The sequence below is a fragment of the Hippichthys cyanospilos genome, chromosome 8, assembly GCF_059441005.1.
Source record: "Hippichthys cyanospilos isolate Australia breed blue-spotted pipefish chromosome 8, RoL_Hcya_1.0, whole genome shotgun sequence".
Classification (NCBI taxonomy): domain Eukaryota; kingdom Metazoa; phylum Chordata; class Actinopteri; order Syngnathiformes; family Syngnathidae; genus Hippichthys; species Hippichthys cyanospilos.
The window spans coordinates 1763041-1784424 of record NC_142376.1 but is presented as its reverse complement, the minus strand read 5'-3'; the positions used below and the strand labels follow the sequence as shown (position 1 = coordinate 1784424).

Here is a 21384-nt window from a genome sequence, read left to right as displayed (position 1 = left end):
GTTTTGTGGTCATATCAGATGAGAAAAAAAGCTCTAACGTCTTAACTTGGTACCCTATTTTTACAGCAAATTAAGAATGTCATCGTATAAAAAAAATGTTTTCTTGTAAAAAAAAAAAAAAAAATCAGAATTAAAAACACTGCTTTAAAGCACAGCTTCCTTCTTCCAATACTACCAGCTTATTCTCATGACTTGAAATACTGTATTACTACTTCATTCTCATGGCATCACTTCTTTTTAATTTTTTTAGGCCTACAAAAATATTTTTTTGACTGCATTGGCCTTAATTTACATCTTTGTACAAGACTTTTTGGTGCAAAGGAATATATATATATAACAGGCCTAAAAATAAGGAAAACGACGACGGCATGAAAAGAGGCTCCCTGATAAAAACACATCAAATCATTAAGTTGTAAAAGAGGCTCTTCTCATGCAAAAACTCAGTCTCAACAGGAAAAAAACTTCAATGTCCATGTTGAGGGTTACCAGCAACAAGCAAGCAGTCTCGTCCGCTTCATCGAGGCGTCACACGCCGACGTGTGTTTTGCTTTGTGTACATGGCGGCGGCCATTTTTAGATGATGGCGCGAAAGGCGAAGGAGATGGCGGCCCCCAGCGCCAAGCCCAGGGACAGGAAGAAGGCCATGACGGCGCCCGCCGTCTCCGCCTCGTGCTGCGACACTTTCCTGCGCACAACGTTCCTTTTAGAAGCACATCAAAACGCTGCAATACATGTGATGCTTTTTCACAAAAATCTAATTTACGTCTGAAAAATGAAAACTGAGTTATTGCTGTTTTCAAAGTCACTTAATTCCCTTTGAAATGATACATAATAGATGGAGGTTGTTACGAAATGGAAACAGCAACTTGAATGTTGCCGAGTTGAAATCCGACTGGAGAATTTTGGCATATTTGTTTTTAAATGGTGCACATCTTCAAGTAATCTCTTATTTTCATCCACTTGGAACTAATCTCCGTGACATAAGTGCTTTTGTGAAAATGCACCATATATGTTAATACTTTTTTTTAATCCTGTATACAGCTCAATGTGCATTCTCGTCCACACATACGATATCATATTTAATCCGCTTGTCAAGGTATTGGACATGAATAATACCTTAGTGATCAAATTAATTAAGCATAACATCAGATTACTGCTCAAAATGGTCAAATAAGTGTATTATCCCTTTGATAACAAAACTGAAAAAACATCCCCCCCAAATTAATAACATTAAAAATTTGCTATATGATTTAAGTAATATTTTCTTAAAATCCTGTTTTAATGTATGAAATTGACTCATTTTATTTACAATGCATCCCACTGTGCATCCTGTCCCTAATAGACAATAATAATAGACAAAAATTCCCCCCAAATAAATGTAATTTGTAACCATTAACCACGCCCAAGTAAATAATACTATTCATCCATCCATCCATTTTTTTCTAGCCGCTTATCCTCAGAAGGGTCACAGGCTTGCTGGTGCCTATCCCAGTTGACTTCAGGCACTAGGCGAGCGACACCCTAGAATGGTTGCCAGCCAATCACAGGGCACGCAGAGACGATGATTTACTCTGCTGCCCTCTTACACGGACGGCGGCAACTCACTTGGGTCCGAAGCACATGCAGAGACTGGCCAGGTAGCCGTTGGAGAAGGCGAAGAGCACCATGAAGACGATGTACCAGGCGTCGTGGGAGAAGAGCACGGGCAGGTAGTGGCGCGGCTGCACGTTGCACAGCATGAAGAGCGGCACGAACACCAGCCGCGCGACCACCAGGGCCGGCAGCCATCGGCTGTCCTTGCCGGGCTGCAAAAAAACATACATTTATTCTTTTCTCTAAGTCTTGAATAATCCGGGATGGAGTTGCCCCCCCCCAAAAAAAATAATATATATTTTGAGTGTGCATAGTCAATTTAATAAAAGTTGAATACCGACCCACATGCAGACGGCCGTCAGACTGCGGCCGGCCCAGTCCATCAGGTTGAAGAGGAGGAAACACGACACGGGGATGAAGTATGTTTCTGGTGTGGGGGAAGAAAGAAAAAAAAAATCCCCTTAACATGTAACCTCTCAGTTTGTAAACAAAACAAACACAACAAAAAATGTACATGTACCGCCTTTCTGCGTAGATATCTGATGTTACAACCTGTGGCCCATACCTGACCAAAATTTTCAGTTCAATTTGGTAATCAAATTCATTTAACTAATTGCCCGGAGCTAACGCTAACCGCTAACGTTGCTGCCAGGGTGATTAGTTCAGCAGCCACTATCGCTTGTTGACAAAAGTCAAACGGAAAAAACTATTGCTCCCAGCGCATTCAAGTTGACACTGGCGAGGCGTTCGCTGACCGCTCACAATGTGGGAAATCTGAAACACACTTAACGTGCGACAAATATATAAATTACGGATATGAACACAAGAAAATATGACGAGATTTATTCTGTTTTGCTATACTTTTTACATAGTTGCCAAAGTGTTGCGACTTATACACGAATATCATAGAAAATAGCAGAATTTGACCCCTAAAATTAAGGGTGCGTCCTATACACAGGACCCCTTTATTTGGGGAATTATGGTATTCAAAATGTACCACTCCCAATTTCCAGCTGTACAATGACAACAATGTATTCTATTCAGGTGGCGGCGCAGTCAGTCGAACACGTTCGCGAGGGCGCCACTTTTGAAAGCAGACGACGTGGACTCACCCCAGTTGCCCCCGTCGGCCACCGTGGACTTGACCTCCACGGTGACGGCCGGAAAGGTCCCGATGGTGACGGTGAAGATGAAGCACACGGACAGAGCCATCACCCAGATCTTCGGCCACAAAAATCATTCATTATTATAGCATATCAAATAATAAAAGGGTTTTTGTTTTTTGTACCTTGCGGAATATTTTCATAACAGACACTCCCGCTTTGTCGTCGTCATCCGTCACAACCGCCGGAGAATTCTCTGCCTTCTCTGTGGAACAAGTGAACGCCTCGCTCTCATGAATACGCATGGCCTTGTGAATTAAGAGGACAGTACCTTTTTTGAGAAGGTCCAGCCTGTTCTCGTCATCGGCTGACAACTTGGACCTGCTGCTCTCCATGTGGTACCGGAAAAACTCCTGATGACGACAATAACAGCAGATATAATGGTACATACTTCAAGGAGCGGGGGGTGGGGGGGTGGGGGGGGATACGAGTATGAGGCCTTACCATCCTGGGCAGAGTGAGGTAGGAGACGATGGCAATGAGAATAACGAAGCAGGCCGTGATAAAGTAGCCAAAGGCGCTGTCCCGCAGGGCTGAGCCGGCTGGAAAAAAAAAATCTCCGTCACAATCCACTTTGACACATTTTGGAACCACTATCATACACTTCCTGTATGTCATCTGTATGGCAAATGACTTAACTCTTTACTGGGTACAGCAGTTACTTTCGGCCGAGTCTAAACAGACAAAATGGCCGAAAGCGTCCGTAACAGCCCATGCTTAAATTCTAACGTCCTCCTAAATTTCTGTAAAATTCAGAAAATCCATGCCTGTTAAGGCCTTAAAAAAAAAAACGTGTGCCAAATAAAGGATGTTTTTGCCTGTTTGGACTATCGACCGAAAGCGCTTTGTGCTGACGTACGGATGACAAACATGAAGTCCATGCTGCTGCAGCGCCTAAGTGTTGTCAAGCAGTCACGCAAGAAAGTACTTCCAAGAGTACGAGTGACAGCGTGAAGACGTGAAAAATGTTTTTGAGGAGCATGCCGGATGAGTTAAAGAACAAAACAAACAAAAACACAGCACCAATATCACAAATTTGTTCACAAAACGACACGGCCTAATCAGTTAGCTTAGCGGTATCTCTGCTGCGTTTGGTTAAACGGCGTGGTCGTGTAGTGTTTAGCTGCGTCGTACAGGCCAGGGCGCAGATCATGGCGAAGGCGGCGAAGGTCCCAGCCAGACCCTGGCCGCTCATGATGGGCGTGGTGTAGGAAGCGGGAAGGATCCCCGCCAGTCCGAACAGGCTGCCTTGCAGAATGGCCCCGAAAGCTGGGGGCAGACGTCAAGAGAATGTGATGTTACCATCCGGGGTCGTCAAAACACTTCATAGCCGATGGCGATCGAAATCCACTCCAAAACAATTGAAATTCTTTACACAATGTTGTATGAATTCCCTCTGAGTGTGAGGAAAACTAGACTCAAATATAGGGTCAGTCAGCTAGTTCTTTTCTGGAAACCAAGATGGTTACAACCATTGTTAACACGAACACTGCTAAGAGCTATATAACGAACGGAGAACGTAAACGGGAAATACAGCGTAAACAATACAAACTGGAGCGCTCGAAGGATTCTTAACACAGAATAAATCTCATTTTAATGCCCCTGTTTGTGAACACAGATGGATTCAGACGTTGGTTCGGTCTGCTCGCTTCTTTTCGTAAAAATAATGTGGTACAACCTATTCTATCCATCTAATCTATTATATGCGCCTTATAGTGCGGTGCGGCCTATATACGAAGACCATTTTAAAATAGGCCATTCACTGAAGGTGCGCCTTAAAATCCGTTACTGCGGAAAAGACGGTAAATCCCAAGATGGTTAAAAATGCACAAACGTTGATATGAAAGCCTAAGGCCACAGTTTCCTCGAAAATCAAACATAGCGGAGCCGCAGCTTGCTTTCCTCCTGCTGCTCCTTAAAAACAAACACTCGGCGTGAGATCGCATACTGTGCAAGGAACCCAGTGATGCTGAACTGGTTGTTTTCACACGGCCTCAGACCATGTGGAAATCATTATTTGCGGCATGGAAACGAGGAAGTGGAAAGGCTATCTGTGGATAAATAAAGTGAAAATGCACTTTTACAAACAACTCTTATTATGTTGAAAAGATTGTCGAAGTCTAAATGTACTCATTTGCTACTGGAGCGATGGCTTTTATTTGAACATCTTGTAATAACAAATGTGAATGATTGATTTGATTTTAATGAGCTTATTCGAAGAATTACTGGGAAACAAGAGTACAAAACACAGCGCCAGATCGCTAGCAGTTGCACAACTTGAACACAACTTAGAATTCTCACTCAAGTGAGAATTGGGGTTAAGGTCGCTGAAGTGCGAATTCGGACTATTTAGTTGAATTAACTTAGGAGTGAGAGCGTTGACTGGTTTATTACAGAATTCTGACTATTGACAGCATTCACCGTCATGATTAGCTTTTGGCAAGCTTTGCGGGAGCTCGAAAACGATCCCAATCATTTGAATCAGGTGTTGTTGAGAGAGAGGGTTTGAAAACGTGCAGGATACCAACCCGCGGGGACTGCAGTATATTTTAAACATAATGATAGGTCTAGATAACATTAAATATTACATGAGGGTGGCACTCATCCAGATGTCGCCATGTCTGCTATAGCTCCAGACAGCAGGAGGCGCTGCATTTACCGTAATGCCCCTAAACTCACACAAGACTTCACACTCGTCTTGTCTAGTGACTCACAGTTGATGAAGATGATCTTGATCATGGTGAGGCTGAAGAAGGGCAGAGGGGCCACGTCCACCTTGACCAGCAAGGCGGTCAGCAGGAAGACCACAAGGATGACCGCCAGGCTGCCCGAGATGCGCAGCTTCTGAGGGATCCTGCAACAAAAGTCAACATTTATATCAGTGTTCTTCAACCTGTTTTGATCCAAGGCACACTTTTTTTTTTTGAAGAATCTCAAGGCAAACCACCAGCCCAAAATAAAACCAGCACAACATCACGACTAACCCTAAAACATTAACATTACAATTAATCATAAAACATTTTTTCATTTATTAAGAAAATTCTGCTCATTTTTCTTCAAAATCGGCAGATTAAACCCATTTGCGGGTCAGAACTAGCTGCTTTAAGATCTCTCAAAGTACTGTGCTGCCTCCTATTGACGAAGAGTAATTATGACACGATTAGGTTTCAACACACGAGCAACAGCACATTGTTTCCAAAAAGGCACACCAGTCTAAATCTCGCGGAACATTTACGGCGCTTCAACAAAGTGGTTGAAAACCACAGATTTCTACATTCGGCTAGACCACAGCATGGAAGAGGGGTCGGTGTGAACACAAACAACATTCCTAGGACTCCGACCAAAATTAAAGCAAACATTCCATACGCAAGTCACTTCACTAATGGCGCAAAAATGTTTCCTTTTACAAAACGGGTGCCGGTGGTGACCCAAGACTTTTGTCCGCCTCGCCAAGATGTGGGTCACCTCTGGTGGATGAAGGAGTTGAGGCAGGTGAAGATGAGCAACGGGACCATGGCGCACAATGTCATCACGTTGTTGAACTTGGACTCCAGGACGTTGCGGTTGTCGCCGCCGTCCAGCGTGCCGTTGACCGTCTGATTGGTGAGGAGCTCGCTGGGCGGGTCCTTTAATCTGCTGGTGAAGTACTGGCGAGGAAAGACACATTGCTCGCTTCAGACGATCACAGGTGGTTCCTCTAATTAGTGACGCGGCCAACGATTGCGTAAGATGTGACTGGAAAAGCAGGCTAATGGCAGCGCGGGAAAGGAAATTAGAAACGCATGTTAGTACAGCAGGAGAATGTAATCTGACATGCAACAGCTGCAAAAAAAAGTCAACACTACTAAACTTGTTACGGGCACTTTGTTTTCAACGTTTATTCATGTATTCACAAACTAAGGCGCATCGGATTACAAGGCGACCCTTCAAAGAATTGGCTTAAATCTTAAAACTATTTTCACATATAGGGCGCACCGCAGTATAAGGCACATAGAATAGAAGTTACAGCCGTGGCTGGGCTTGCACCATGCATCCACTAGATGGCGCTGCGCTAAATGAATTATAGTCGCCGAGTTGCTTTTTTTAAAACAATATAACCATCATTTATATATGTACAAATGAATCCGCCACCTCAAGATGAACACACCAACGAGTCACCGTATGTGTGTGTGTGTGTGTCATCAGTCCGTGACTTTTGCCATACCATTGTGGCCGTCATGAAGAAGTTCCACGGCAGAAGGGTTCCCAAGCCCAGGATGAAAAAGATGAGCCATACTGCATTGTATCTGATAAACAAATAAGTCATATTGATTAGTATTGAGCAACATGTAAATCCCAAAGTATGTATACTTAAAATAAAACAAATTTCAGGCACTTCTCCAGCATTTTTGCCACTTTTGCAAAACACTGATTACGCAATTTAGCTCATTTTCGAATCTTTTATTTCTAAGATGACAAATTCATCGAATTACCTTCATTCCTCAAATTTAAGACACATTTCCCCCCCCCCAAAATGCAGGCCAAAAGTATGGGTGCGCCCTATAAACTGTAACTTAAAGATGATTTTTTTTTTTTTTTTTTAATTCCACACCATTCGAGGAAGATTGATCTTTTGACACTAAACTGGAGTACAGTGCCAATCTGTTTGATGCCTTTGATTGCAAGTTCATCATCTAGTTTGACACTGGACTCATAAGAGTTACACAATAAAAAATGGTCAATCATTTGTGCTAACTATTTCAGCACACATTGAGAAGCAAAAACTATCGTTAAAAAAAAAACAGCTTTTGACTTACTTGTCTCTGGGTGAATTCATGGCGGTCATAGTTGTTTTTTTTTGTTTTTTTGTGCCACAATACCGGACTAGTCAGGGGTTGTGATCAAGAAGGTGCAGCGGCTCTGAAAAGCAAAGATAACGGTAAATGCGCGGCAGTAAACAGTAAACGTTTGTGTTTTATCATCAGCGGCCAGAGATGTGCTCTTGCTCAAAACTACTAAATATTTGAACAAGCGGCCAAAGTTCAAATTGGTCAAAGAGGGAACAAACACAATGCGGTGATTTGATGAACCGGTCAAAGAAATGCCGCAATATGGCAGACTTACCCAACCACTGCATGCAGATTCACAAATAAAGGCTTGCTGTAAATCCCACTCCAAAAAAAACAACAACAAAAAAAAACAAAGAGTTCTCACTTTTAGAGCAAAGGGTCGCGATGCTTTATTGTCAAAGGGTGGACGCACTACTGTTGGCTTTTTTATTTTTTCCAACACGCCCTTCTTCTTTCCCCTCCCACCTCCACTAAAGAGATCCAGACACCTCCTTTTCCTCATCCTCATTTTGATGTTCCTGCCTGGCAGGAGACCAGCCACCAACATCAGATTGGCGGCCATTTTCCACGCCGTCTCTTTTCAATTTCTCCCTCCATTAAGCAGCACATTTCAAGCGGGTGTGTCACCTTCAAGCCCCCCTCCACACACACACAATTTTCTCAGTATCTCCTCAATAAAATACCCTTCATGCCAGAGAATTCCAGTCAATGGAGAACGCCTGCAATGACACAAAGATCAAAAAGATGGCCGGCCAATAACCGAATATTGCGTGCAACAATTAATCGACAGCTAACCCGCTATCAAGTTGCGTCGTTATTTTTGCTAACCGATGAACCTAGAGCTGTCACAACTAATAGAATAATTGACAAGTGTTTATCAAATTATTTGACATCTATTTAAAAAAAAAATCTAGTAATCTGTCAAAATTAGTAAAATAATCGGGTTATCATGTGGAATTATTTATTAACAGATCACAAAATATCAATCACCAAATATTGTAAGTTCAATAATTAATCGAGAGCTCGCCCGGTTATTTTTAGTAATTGATGAAGCTAGAGTTGTCAAAATTGATAAAAGAATCGACTAGTAATTATAAAATCTGCATCTATTTGAATAATCGTATTTTATTCAACAACTCCCAAAGTTAGATCATGTATCAGCTGTTTTATTTCCGGCTCGTCTGCTGCGACACTTAGCATTTAACAGTTTAATTGTTTTGACTCAGTGACTGCCATTGACGGCTGCAGACGTCCACTTTAACCGGATCGGCAGTGAAAGTATTTAAAGTGGAAATGCTGCCTTAATCAAACTGTTGTATTGAGTGCATATAATATGTTGAACAATAACAATGAATTTGTATGTGCTGAAATGCATCTAACGCCAACAAACTTCAGTGTGAATTCCACACACACACAAAACAGTGAGAAATATTTAGCAACATGATTCTGTCGCTTGAGAGGAGTCCCACTAGCATGCGAGCCGCGCTTCCGCGACATTGCGGGTTAGCCCGAACCGAGATCCGGCGGGTACAACAACATATCTCTTCTTTTAAGCGACATAACTTCACAGCGCGGCCTAGAACCCCGCTAAGCGTCCCTCTTTTAGGCCAACGTGTCATTAAATGGCGGCCAGCTGGCATCGGTCGCCTCGCTGTTGAAATGCAGCACACACGCTTGGGAGTCTGCGGAGCGGGCATGCGAAATCACAATCGCTAACGTCCAAAATCGGACAACGTTCCAGTTTGAAAAATAGCGCCAAGTGCATGCGAAGAACAGTGATAGCGTTGCGTATTCTTTGAAAGTCCGGTGTCCAACAACTGTTGGACAAAAGGTCAGTCCTTTTTATAAAGTGCGTGCAGGTTTAATGGTATTGACATTTATAATGACCTAGCTAAAAGGACAGTCAATCCATCACGCAAAGAGATTGATTCATTTGTGCGTCACAGTTAACACGAAAACATCCTACTTTTGACACCATTCGCTGCCTACATCAGTGCTCAATTTACCTCTGGAAAGTGTTGGATCCCTGGTACTCGCGAATCTAAAGAGTTATGGGTCCCAACAGAAATGTTTGGAATCCCAAAATTTACGCAGTAAAAAGTACTAAGTAAGTTAAGGTTCTAACTGCATTTGCAAGATGAGAGCAAAAACACAACTGATATTGACAAATATCACAGTAAAATGTATTAAAATAATAGAAAGAACTTGCACGAAGCATCGCCGTCATCTTTTCATAATTCGACCATTGACATAACTTCCATTTTTGTAGAAAAGTCCACTCTTTACTTTGAGTGTTCATTTGTTTAGCTTCAACATGTTTTGTTCCTCTTCTCGATCTTCCAGGTGATTATAGAAGCGCATGAAGTACTCATTCTGTTTTGTTTTTTTTTTAAACTCCACAAAGAGGCTCGCCACTCTTAATTTATATCAATATGTCGAGTCTTTAAAGTGACATTTATCTCATTGCTTCATCACACAAGAAAAGGTGCATAGATAAAGCCACAAATTTCTTGTTGTAATCTGATTACGATTTACGTATGCTGACGCTGATAGAATTTTATCAAGTTATCGTAGTGAACGCTTCAAACGGCAAGCATGGCCCTCCAGATGCTCGCTTTTCAAGCATATTATGCAGTGTCCATTTTGATGCTTTTGGACTGAAAGTTTAACATTAGTGGTAAAGCCATGCCAGCATTTTACAAAAATGTGATGATGTCATATCCTCTGTTTCTTTTGCGGTATAATCCAAATCATTTCTATTACTTAGACAGCAGTAAGTATAAGTATTTATTTTTTTACTTTACCACAGGGTGTGCATTATTATCAATGCAATGTATGTGTCGCTCATTATTGTGAGGATGCCCGCAACCGGTTTGTTTAGCCGGCACGTACACATTTTCGCTTTTGTTTCCAGGCCGGGTTACAGAGTCAACAGTCATCACTTCAAGCCGCCATTTTCGCTACTTATACAAGAGCAGGCGAAAAGATTTATCTGAGCTGGGAAAACAAAAATTCTACTTTGGAAATCAATCACTGACCCCCAACACACTGTTCAAAAATAAAGAACTCAACTTGGTAACTTTGTTTTGAATAGCGAAACAACAATAAAATGTTGATGCTAGGCCTGGACAATAAATTAATCAAGTAATTTGTCATGTTAAAAAACAAAGACCCCCAGGGGTCCGCAGACCCCCCTTTGAGAGCCACTGGTTTACAAGACATGTTATACTAACTATTTAACTCATTCAGTGCCAGCTATTTTCCGACCCTTTACACTTGAAAAGCAAATACATAAATAACACAGATACGCAAAAATACATCTTCGGGATAGGATGAGTTCATGTGGTTTTAAAGCAAGTTATGCGAAAGCTTTGTTGACGTTAAAAAGGATTTAACATTAGTATACATTATTGCTGTCTAAATATTTTCCATAGGATTTACTTTTTAATGAATCAAACCTTGATTTATTAAATGGGGGGGGGGGGGGGGGGGGGGGGGGACTACAACGCCAAGCCCTACCTTGTAAAGGGATAATGTGAAAATTCTTAAGTCCTAAATCGCATCCCAGTGGTCCACATTACAGATTCCTTTGCGATGCTTTTGCAAAGCTCCATCCTTCAGTTTTGTCTTCAGAGTCAGTCCCCCCCGCCCACTCCAAACCCTTGCAAACATTTCCCGCCCATCAGACAAGATTAAGACAAAGACTATGTTGTTTGTTGGCTTAAGCCAAGTTGAACTGGTGAAAGGAACGCGCCAATCATCCCCCAGATGAACTAATCACCTTATTCATCACACACTAATCACCAGTGATTGATTTTCCCACCCCTCCAGAGCTTTCTTAACAAATCTGCCTGTGCGCAATAAATTTCTATAATGAAATCATACCATTGAGTATTTTTGAGTCACGTGGCAGAAACATTCACTTGGGTCTTGAAAAAGCACATTTTGTTTTTGGGTTTTTTTGGGCCATTTTGCCAAGTCCTAGTACAAAGCATTTTGGAGACAAATTCAGATTATTTTTGCTCTCAAGTGGCACAAATGGGATATTTACTAGTGGAATAAAGTGGAAAAACAAACTGAGATGGGCTTAGTCTAGAAATGGGCCCTCATCCAAATTTAGAAAAATCCCATCTGTGTCAAATACCATTGGTGTTGGGTGTGCCGGATGGAATGTTTGTATCTCCAAAACAATCAGATTTCAGGAAGCCATAAAAAATACTGGTTTGTTGAGCCTTTAATATTGAAATGTCACAGACAGCAAGCCATCTTCAACTTTTTGACTGATCACTATATTGCTGCGTATAAAAAACAGAATGTGAGGACTGACAAGTAGTTTAGATTTTTGAAAAACTATGACATTGCGCAAAATTGGATGTTGGCCAGCAGATGGTAGTCTAGGAGTGATGGTGAATTTGTGAATGGTCGCACAGGAAACCAATCGTGTGTCTTGTAGGAGTGCCCGTCTCCCTCAGGAAACTCACAACGCTGTCAGGTAGAAGCAGGAAAGAGCAGCGCTGCACCGGTGCATTGTAAATCTCTGACCTCCATTTCTTTTGTAATAAATTGGAATTTCAAGTGTAAACTCTGATTTTTATCATGTTTAGTCAGCTCCGGGCTTCACTCTAATTAGACTTTCGGACGCCGCGAATATAACCGCAGCTTTTCACGAGACGACAGCCAGAGGGATGGGAAGGGATAATAGTGCTGTTTCTGTATAAGGTTTAATAAGATGTAAGTAAATACATACGTATTAACTGTGGGAAAAAAAGGATTACTGTATATAAATTGATCATCGGTACTGAATTTCCGGACTTCACCCACAAAAAATAACAATAAGATCAAAACGTTTTTGGGAGTGAATGAGTTAAAATGAGTTCACAGTCAGCTCATCAGCTGTTCCTCATGGGCAAAACAAAGACAGCATTCTGACTTCTCGTCCTTGTGTCAGTCAGGTCCTGCATGCTGAACGCGAATAGCACAGGCACGTGTGACGTGGCCCCCGGCCAGGAAATGGCTCGCCTTGCTCTTTATGCTAGCGCGGCACCTTCCCGGTATCTATTGCAATTACGCGGTGAAAAAAAGACGGCTGATTAGATGTATTTATTCGTCACTTCCTTCCTGCTGGAGATAGCTTCCGCTTTGAGTGCTCACTTTGCCACTTTTCATGTATAGTACGCCACACCACGTGATTTTTCTCTGACGAGAGACCGCAGGAAAATGGCAAGCCCCCACACACGTACGCAGACATGTGGTCGCCCGCAGGAAGTGTAATCCGTCACTGCATCGTTCTCGTGGTGCTTTATTTATTCATTTGTTTTCATACTTTGATGAAAAACGAGATCAGCCGCAATCGTTCAAAGCCCGACCTGCAATTTGAACTCGTGAACGCTTCCTGACCTACACTCAAAGTTGAGATTCACAGCTTGCTTTCCTCAACTTAAATACACTCATTAAAAAAAAAAAAAATCACATAAAAAAAACAGAAGAATATTACGTAAAAAGGATGTGCCTGTGATAAATTAAAACTGGTGACCTCATAAGCTACTATTTTGGGGTCCACGCCCTTCGGTTTTTGTCTCCATGTCTCCACAGTTGGTCTCACAGTTGTTCTACATTTGTGCACATGTTACAAGCAATAAATTACACAAAATGCTCAAGAATAGTCTAATACCATTTGTCTGAAAATCTGTGGGTAGAGGTTACATTTTATTTTATATCTTTACTTGTAGTCCCTATTCATTTAATTAGCTTCTTTTATTTTAAAAAAGAAACACATAAAATCTGTATTTATTTATTTTTATTATGCATTCATCTATAGGGAAAAAACATGGTAAACATGCAATAGATATTGTAATAAACGAAAATATATGTAGTATTTTAAAAAAAACCAAATATTTCATTTTTACTGATTTGACCTAAAAGGGGGGGGGGGGGGGGGGGGGGGATATTCGATGCAAAATAGCAACGCGGACCAGCAATAGAAAAGGTTATTATTATTTTTATCATAAATAAAAATCCAGAATAGAGTGAAGCTACAATAACCGAACAATGATGAAGTAAGGGAAACTATAACCCAATCATGGGTCAAAAAATGCCCCACCCAAATTTGAATTTAATTTAACCCAACTCTCTGGGCTGCTTTGCACAAAAAAATTGTGTTTAAACCTGTTAAATTAGTCGTATACATGTCCAAATTATTTTTATAGATGAGAACACTCAGCAATTCACCAATGTAATCCGTAATATGCCATTTGGTGTCACAGTAATGTCATGCGTCCAAATTTAGTTTTGGGAGGGATGGAGGGGGGGGGGGGGGGGGGGGGGGGGGCAATGGTTTACACGTATAGATCTTCCACTTACTTACTTTGTTGTTGTTTTTTTGTTAAATTATTATTGTTTATTCATGCAAAAAAGCTGTTGTATACTGTTTTTTTTGTTTGTTTTGCTTGATGTTTAAGTTCAAAAATAAAGTTTTTCATATCATATCATACTTTAAAGAAAAAAAAAAACAAAAACAAAAGAGTAATACTGTAGCTCAAGATAGTGGCACCAGATGCGCAACATAAAACGATCGATTTTGGCTTGGTATAGTTCACTTCCTGCGCTTTGGTGTTTCAAACCGGAACGCGACTGCTCCACTTTGTCAACATGAGTCACTTGACGTTTTTCCAGCACCAATTGAGCCCATTTGGTCACGACCGCTCAACCCACCGTCATCATCATGACTAGTTCGTATCCCACCGAGACCTCGTGTTCGTATTACGCACGAGGTAACCGCCGAGCCGCAACTAGCCAAAAGCGATGAGCCCCCGCGGCTTGGCGCTAAATTTAATTCGCCGCAAACAAAAGGCGGCATGGCTTGGGTGTCACAAAAACGCCGGTGGGGCGCTCGCTACCATTGTCGTCACCTCTTCTTACTGTCCCTTCACAACACAACACCCGCATATTTAAATCCTCTGTCAATTTCAACCAAAATTAACGCATTTGTGAATGAAATGAGCGGCTGATTTATGGGTAAAACCAAACGCCTACTCTTCGGGAGATAACGGGTTTTGAGACACGAGGAAGATTAAAAGACTCGCTGGGAATAACAGGGATATTTGCGTGTTTGGTAAGAAGACAAATGTGCAGTTATCCTACCTTGTCAGCGGACCGCGTGGACTCGTGGAGTGTTTGTGAGTGTGCGTACGTAGGAGCGTGTGTGAAAGGAGATCCGCGCTGCCTTCAAGGACTCCTTGGAAAAACAAGCACTTTCGTGACAGACGCGCTTCGACGTACTTAAAATGAACGCCTACCTGTTTATGTTTTAGTAAGTCAACCCCAAACAATGTTTTCACGATATGCTTTATTCAGCCCAAATAGCCACACCGATGTATTAATTAATATTTAATGAATTAATATAAGATCTGTACTACATTTGTGACAGCCGTTTTGCCACTTGCTGTCGACTGAAAATGACATCATAGTTTTGTAAATGTTATACTCTCAATACTCTGATAAGTGTTCATATCTAAAAACGTATTCTGAAACAAAGCATGTTTATCTTAACACATTATTAATTAATAACAGTAGTATTAATTATTATTGTTAAAATGAGCATTAAAATAGTATTATTGATATTAATAATTATGTTATGAGCGTGACCAGTTATATGTGCACACAGATACAAGAAAAATAAACAAGATACATGTTTTAATTGTGCACCGGCACTCTCATTTTTGTTGATTTTGACTTTCATATTTAGATTAATAGGACCACATAACATATTGTAAAGAACATTCCAAAATTCTTCAGTGCGGAATTAGAAGTAATTCAAATATTAAATAATCTAATTGGCATTAACTTTGAACTCACTCGTAGTCATTCACACTGGTTGAGTCAGAAGCCACGCCTGAAATTCCCCAAAATCTTGTATAATGTTTTTAAATGAATTTTTCTTTTCCTAACCAGAAGTTGTCTTCTTTTTGGTCAGGTCCATTCGTGCATCTTCATTCCCTTCTTCTCCTGCATCAGCACTTATAAACAAAACTTCTTCTTTTTTTTTGACCCCATGCCCTTAATTGACCACCTCTGTTTTGTTTTATTTTTATCCATCAAGTTCCTTCGAGTGTTTTCGTTATTACTTAAGTGTCACGTTACCTTTATCCATTTTGAAATGAATTCATAAAGCGTGGAGTCAGCGTTTTTGACTGACAGACTTGTTTGCATGTATTTGCAAGTACTTGCAAATTTGCAAATGTATTTCCAGTGACTTGCGCATGAGGATATACCAGAGGTGTGAAACTCATTTTTGTCGCGGGCCATTTTGTCGTGACAAATTCCCTCATTGAGTCGACACGATGAAGAAACCAAGTCCGTTTTAAATGATCGCATAGTAATATTAGTGTACACAACAAATTTGATGGCGTAGTAGTTCGGAATTCAGAAGTAAAGGACATGAGTTTGTTGAATTATCGTTGAAGTTACTGTAACAAAACAAACCAAAATATGTCGCAAAATCTCTATTGTTTATTCTACATGACAAATTCATAGTTTGGAACTGAGTTTAGCAAGGATCATGGAAATTTAAATGCTTTGCTTTCACGGGCCACACAAAATGATGTGGCGGGCCGGATTTGGCCCCCAGGCCTCGAGTTTGAGATTTCTACACTATGGCATTATGGGATAAAATGCCAAATGGAAATCATGTACTGCAGCCATAAAAACAAAAACAAAAATTTGTGTAAGGTTAAAAATGTTGCATTACATGTGTTAAAAGTAATTCCATGACATTCAAAACAAGCCTAACCCTTAACAACAGTGGGCACAATTTAAATTAAAAAAAAACATCGGGAAAACGCCAGTCATCTCGTGAGTCACTGAACCACGGTGTTTTTAAAATCCAGACGCCAGACTGTTGACTTTTCAAGCGAGGAATCATGCAAGCTAACTGTGTGGGAGCTTGTATTGTTGCGACACTACGAAACATCGGCAAATGTTGACTACGGGCCAAATTATTTGCTCTCCTTGGCCTTGTTTAGCCCAGCGGCCACATACTGCCCACCGTTGCTTTAACCAGTAAACACAATGTGTTCTTTTTCTCTGTGAGAAGTTACGCCAGCGTAGCTTTGTGTCACAATTTCGACCGCTTTTTTTATTTCTGTTCAGGACGTACGGTGCGAGCGTCTGCCTCCGCTGTTTGCCCATAAAGTCATGGCGCGAGTGCGCAGACATCCACACCCGGCGCTAAAAAAAGCTCGGCTGTGGGTTTTCTTGGACAAAACACCATCTGTGACGAGAGACCGGCGACTGGGGCCGGAGGACTGTGGTCGCGCTGCAAAACTTTCCGAAATCCTGTTCTCACACATGTGCTTTTTCATTTCATTTGATTGATTTATTTATTTTATTTTTTACTCCTCGTACAAAAAGAACAAAAAAATGAAGTAAAACAGTTCACCCTCTTCTGGAGTGTGTCTTAAAAACAGCGAAAAACTGTTGTTTGAATCATAAAAATGTTATGGGAAAAGGTGTTCATAAATTAGGGGTTAAGAGCCAATCTAATTTAATGCTTATTAAGGTTTTGATAAGAAGAGTAGGGCGGCTCGGTGGAATAGTGGTTAGCACGCCTGTGTTCCGCCTCACAGTTCAGGGACCAGATTTCAAATCCGTTTGGCTCCGGCTTCCCGTGCGGAGTTTGCATGTTCTCCCCAAGCCCGTGCGGGTTCTCGCCAGGCACTCCAAAAACATGCACGGCAGGTAAATTGGACACTCTAAATCACAGGTGTCAAACTCAAGGCCCGAGGGGCCAAACCTTGCCCGCCGCATCATTTTATGAGCTCGTGAAAACAAATCATGTAAATTTCCACGACGCTTTCAGTTGCTTGGGCTTTGCTACTTCCGAAGCGTAAATTCAACGACAACTTAAGGTCTGTCTTCTGATGCGTCGTTCCACGAGCGCGTTCTGTCACCAGGACAGCATGCAAAACGTATTTAAAGGAGCAGATTGCGGAGCGGCGAGTAAACACAAATCGAGTCTAGTCTAATTCAGGAACATCCTGTGCAGGATGTACCACAAGAATGCCGCTGAGTAGCACTTTCAGTAGCTGGCCTCCTTAACCCCAAAATGGCCCCTTTGACGTTAAGTGAATTCCACCTGAGATTAAGAACGTCAAGGGATTAAGCGGACAAAAAGACGATTCCCAAAGTATGGCGGAGCAAAAGTGCCAAAATTAAATCAATAAATGTAGCAATAACTCATTCAATGCCAGCCCAGGAAAAATGGACGTCTATAGGCGTCGATGGCAATGAATGAGTGAAATGTTCTTCCGTAAAATGCCATGATTAGTCATATACAGCAAGTTTTGCATTTTTATTTTTCTATTCATGTCAGCGACGTATAGTAAAATAATGAACTCATTCAATGACAGCCTAGGAAAAATGGATGTCTAGAGCCGTCGTTGGTAATGGATGAGTTAAATAATAATGTTATCATCATTTAATTAAATGTGTCATTAAGTAATGAAACGTTTCACTGATTAAATAAATGTTTCATTAATTAAACATGGACTGAAATAAATCGATTTCATTAAAAGTGTTGTTAATTAATTCAAAATGGAGGTTTAAAAATAATTAATGTTTCATTAAATATGTCTATCTAAATTAAGAATCCAATTATAATATTTTAAAAGTAATTATTTGATTATTTCATGGTTCTGTGTGGTGGTGTTTCATGAATATATGAAATCTGTCAAACTATCCAGTCAAAGTTTGATGGGCGGGTCTTAACACCTGATTGGTTCCCCTGCTCTTCAAGCCAAGACAGACCAAACAATGCGAAGTACTTCTTTGATCACTCTTTGGTCAACGTCGTGATCGCAAAAGTGCGGAAATAACACCCGACAACTTCAAAAAAAAAAAAAAAAAAAAATCCTCCACTTTACGTCGAATAAAATCGTGCTTCCACTTGCTCAGCAAGGTCTAAAGGTCCTTGGACATCGTAGCCGGCTTTTGGCCCCGCCCACTAACTTTGACAAGCGAGTTTGACGCATAAAATTCATTCATGAAACGCCGCAACGGCGGACCATGAAACCATCAATTGAATTGATGAAATACTCATATAAACATTTCATTCATTCATGAAACATTTGATTAAATTATTGAATGAAATCTTTATTTGTATATTTTCGGCACTTTGGGTCCTCATACATAAGGGGGGCCCGAGCGAGTGGGAGTCATCCCTCATCTCTACCGTGGGATTCCCAGCAGAGCGCAACTTCGCGGATGCTCTGCACAGGTCACATGCTCGTACCAAATCCCTGTCACGCTGCGTGAAATGTGCCACGCAGAATGCAATTCTCTCAGCGCCGTGTCAGGAATAAAATGACCTGGCTTTGACCTCTGCTACCTTAGCACTGACATAACAAGTGGCATTCATACTCCTTACCCTTGGATCAATGTTCACAAAAAAAAAATCTGATAAGCTATGGAATGCGCCAGCCAATTCTTTAGCCACACCTGCACAATCAAAAATAGGTCAACTGCAATGATTGGCACCCTTATAACACGTAAAAATATGTTTGAATGCCAGCTTATTTCATTTTCGCTTTATTCGTTCAAAATTTCATTCAAATTATTAATATTATTATTGTTATAACTATTATTTTACAGAAGTTCAAGACCAGTGAAGAAAAACGAGTTGTCAGGATTGTCACTTTGAATAGCCACGTTATACATTTATACAACTTTAAAACGTCAACTACAGATTTATTATTCCTTTTTAATACTGCCCAAAATAATGCAAGCACAACATCACTATTAATCATAAAACATTAACGTTACTCTTCATCCAAAAGTCCAGAATTCTCTGAACTAAGAATCAAGCCAGAATTCTGAGAATAGCTTGAATAATCTCCCTTGAGAAAAAAAGCCACAAAGTGAGAATTTAAAGTGGGAATTCTCACTTTAAAGTCACAATTCTGGCATTAAAGTAAAGATTCTGAGAGTGAAGTTAGAATTCTGAGGTAAATGTGAGAACCTCTTTCACTCAATTCACTCCGAGCACGATCATCTTTGTACAGAATTAAAATTTCGAACCTAATGGGCCTTCGCTTTTTTCCCCGTCAGATTGTGACATGTAATCAAACTAAAGTTTTGATGGTAATAAAACCGCACAGATGGTGTTCACGATTAACTCAACACTTTGAAATGCGCAGGAAGTAAACGTAAATGCGCGCGGGGCTGAAACTCCGTTGACGTAACCCTCGCTTCACACCTCGCCTCCGAACGGCGGCGGATCGGACGAAAAAGGGCGACGTCTCTGTTTTTTTTTCCATTCCAATCGTATTTTCTCATGAAATGGAGATGGGGAGGGTTTGATAAGACTGCGACCATTCGTTATTGCATCACATTCAATCATAAATTCCCAAGCTGGCAATAAAAATGGAGACCACTCACAATGAAGGCGTTTTCCTCCAGCACGCGCCGTCTCTTGGCTTTGCGCAGCACCTCGGACGAATGTTTCATCTTCAGATTATTCCCTGTGGATCACAGCAGATGTCCAAACTTGCCCTTATTTTAAGTTTTTTACATTTGCGTTAATGACAGAAATTGAGGGAAATTGTTCAAATGTTGGCTGCAACTGACGCAAATAGCAGTGGCTTACCAGGCTAAAATGTTGGGTTAAAAAGTAACCCAGTTATAGCTCAAAAAGAGACCAATTGGTACCTGGCTCAAGTTTACTTGATTTTTTTTGTAAAGACTGGGTCAAAATGATCCAAGTAGCAGTTGATCCCCAGTCTAAAGACTGACGCTGACTCAAATAAAGATCAAGAGCTAATTGATCGGAGGCCGTCAAATTAAGCGGGATACGCTGTCCGAGCATGAGATCGCCAAATACGAATAAATTCACCATAGTTGGAATTTGAACGCAAGATGGTATATGGAGACTTGCCGCATCAGCCACCAACATGTGACTTGTCACATGCATGACAAGAAGTAAAGCAGTCAATTGAGCAGACCATGCTACGCATAAGGGTGCATATGTGTGTGTGTGTGTGTGTGCGTATATGTTTGTGTATGTCTGTGTTAAGGCTCCTTAAAAGTGCGTGCAAATCGAAAACGCAGTCCTGAGACTCAGAATGCAATTTCCTGTGAGTGGTTTAAGCTTGTGTGTTTGTCTGTAGCTCAGCTTTGACCCAAACAAAGTTTTTTTTTTGTTGAATTTCTGCCTCAGTCAGTTCAATTGAGAGGATCTGACCATTAGAAAGTCAAATTCGTCGCAGTTTAGTGCCAATCGTTCTGTAATTTTTTAAAAATCTTTTTCAGCACTAAGCCTTTTTGGATGGAAAAGAAGGGCTTCAATCAGACCTCTGAATGATAAGGCGCATAGAATAGAAGCTACAGTAGTGGCTGTCAGTCGGGAACGTCAACAAAACAATCAGACAAGACAGTCGAACGTTTTAGTGCGGAAACACGGTAATTTACTCTTAATTTTAAAAGAGAAAACGTATTGTTCCTAGCAGGGTACTAAAGAGCATTCCATTTGCCTATACCTTTGGAAACATTTTTAGTATTTCAAATAACCCCTGAAGTGCCTTCCCAGCATAGCCCAATTTGAGGGACAGCAATGGGACATAATCTCCAGGGGCAATTTTTGAAGAAGCTGTGCAGTTGCGACCTCGTCACTTTGTAGTCAAAAGACTTCTGTAAACGTTCTACTCGTACTTCCCACCAATCTGAAAATTCCCACAGGCCTGTGTGCGTACAGTGGGAGCCTGAGAACCCTCATTTACATAAGACAATAGTGATTGCTTTTGCTTCAG

The 21384-nt window shown here is 41.1% G+C and overlaps 1 protein-coding gene across 6 annotated transcripts; it reads right to left on the bottom strand.

Moving 5' to 3' along the window:
* Positions 1-109: 109 nt before the first annotated feature.
* LOC148419797 (equilibrative nucleoside transporter 1-like) lies at positions 110-20040 on the bottom strand. 6 transcript variants are annotated; one of them, XM_088421864.1, is made up of 13 exons: positions 7860-8015; positions 7553-7655; positions 6961-7042; positions 6222-6403; positions 5471-5610; positions 3891-4025; positions 3201-3298; positions 3028-3109; positions 2882-2961; positions 2706-2814; positions 1935-2020; positions 1606-1805; positions 110-685 (listed from the first exon to the last, which is right to left on the bottom strand). In XM_088421864.1, exons 2-13 carry the CDS (start codon positions 7579-7581, stop codon positions 574-576), a joined length of 1335 nt encoding a protein of 444 aa, XP_088277990.1. In that variant the 5' UTR covers positions 7582-7655; positions 7860-8015; the 3' UTR covers positions 110-573. The 6 variants fall into 6 exon arrangements, with proteins under 6 accessions (XP_088277990.1, XP_088277989.1, XP_088277986.1 ...); XM_088421863.1 differs by lacking the exon at positions 7860-8015 and adding an exon at positions 20018-20040 and having other exon boundaries at positions 2882-3109; XM_088421860.1 differs by lacking the exon at positions 7860-8015 and adding an exon at positions 14726-14781 and having other exon boundaries at positions 2882-3109.
* Positions 20041-21384: the final 1344 nt, after the last annotated feature.

Bases quoted from the DNA above. Each gene is read 5' to 3' on its own strand.
- LOC148419797 (XM_088421863.1), bottom strand. From the start codon at position 7,581: ATGACCGCCATGAATTCACCCAGAGACAA. The intron at 5,611-6,221 runs GTGACCCACATC...CTTTTGTTGCAG, and splicing joins AACTCCTTCATCCACCAGAG to GATCCCTCAGAAGCTGCGCA. The intron at 2,021-2,705 runs GTGAGTCCACGT...CCCCCACACCAG, and splicing joins GGCCGACGGGGGCAACTGGG to AAACATACTTCATCCCCGTG.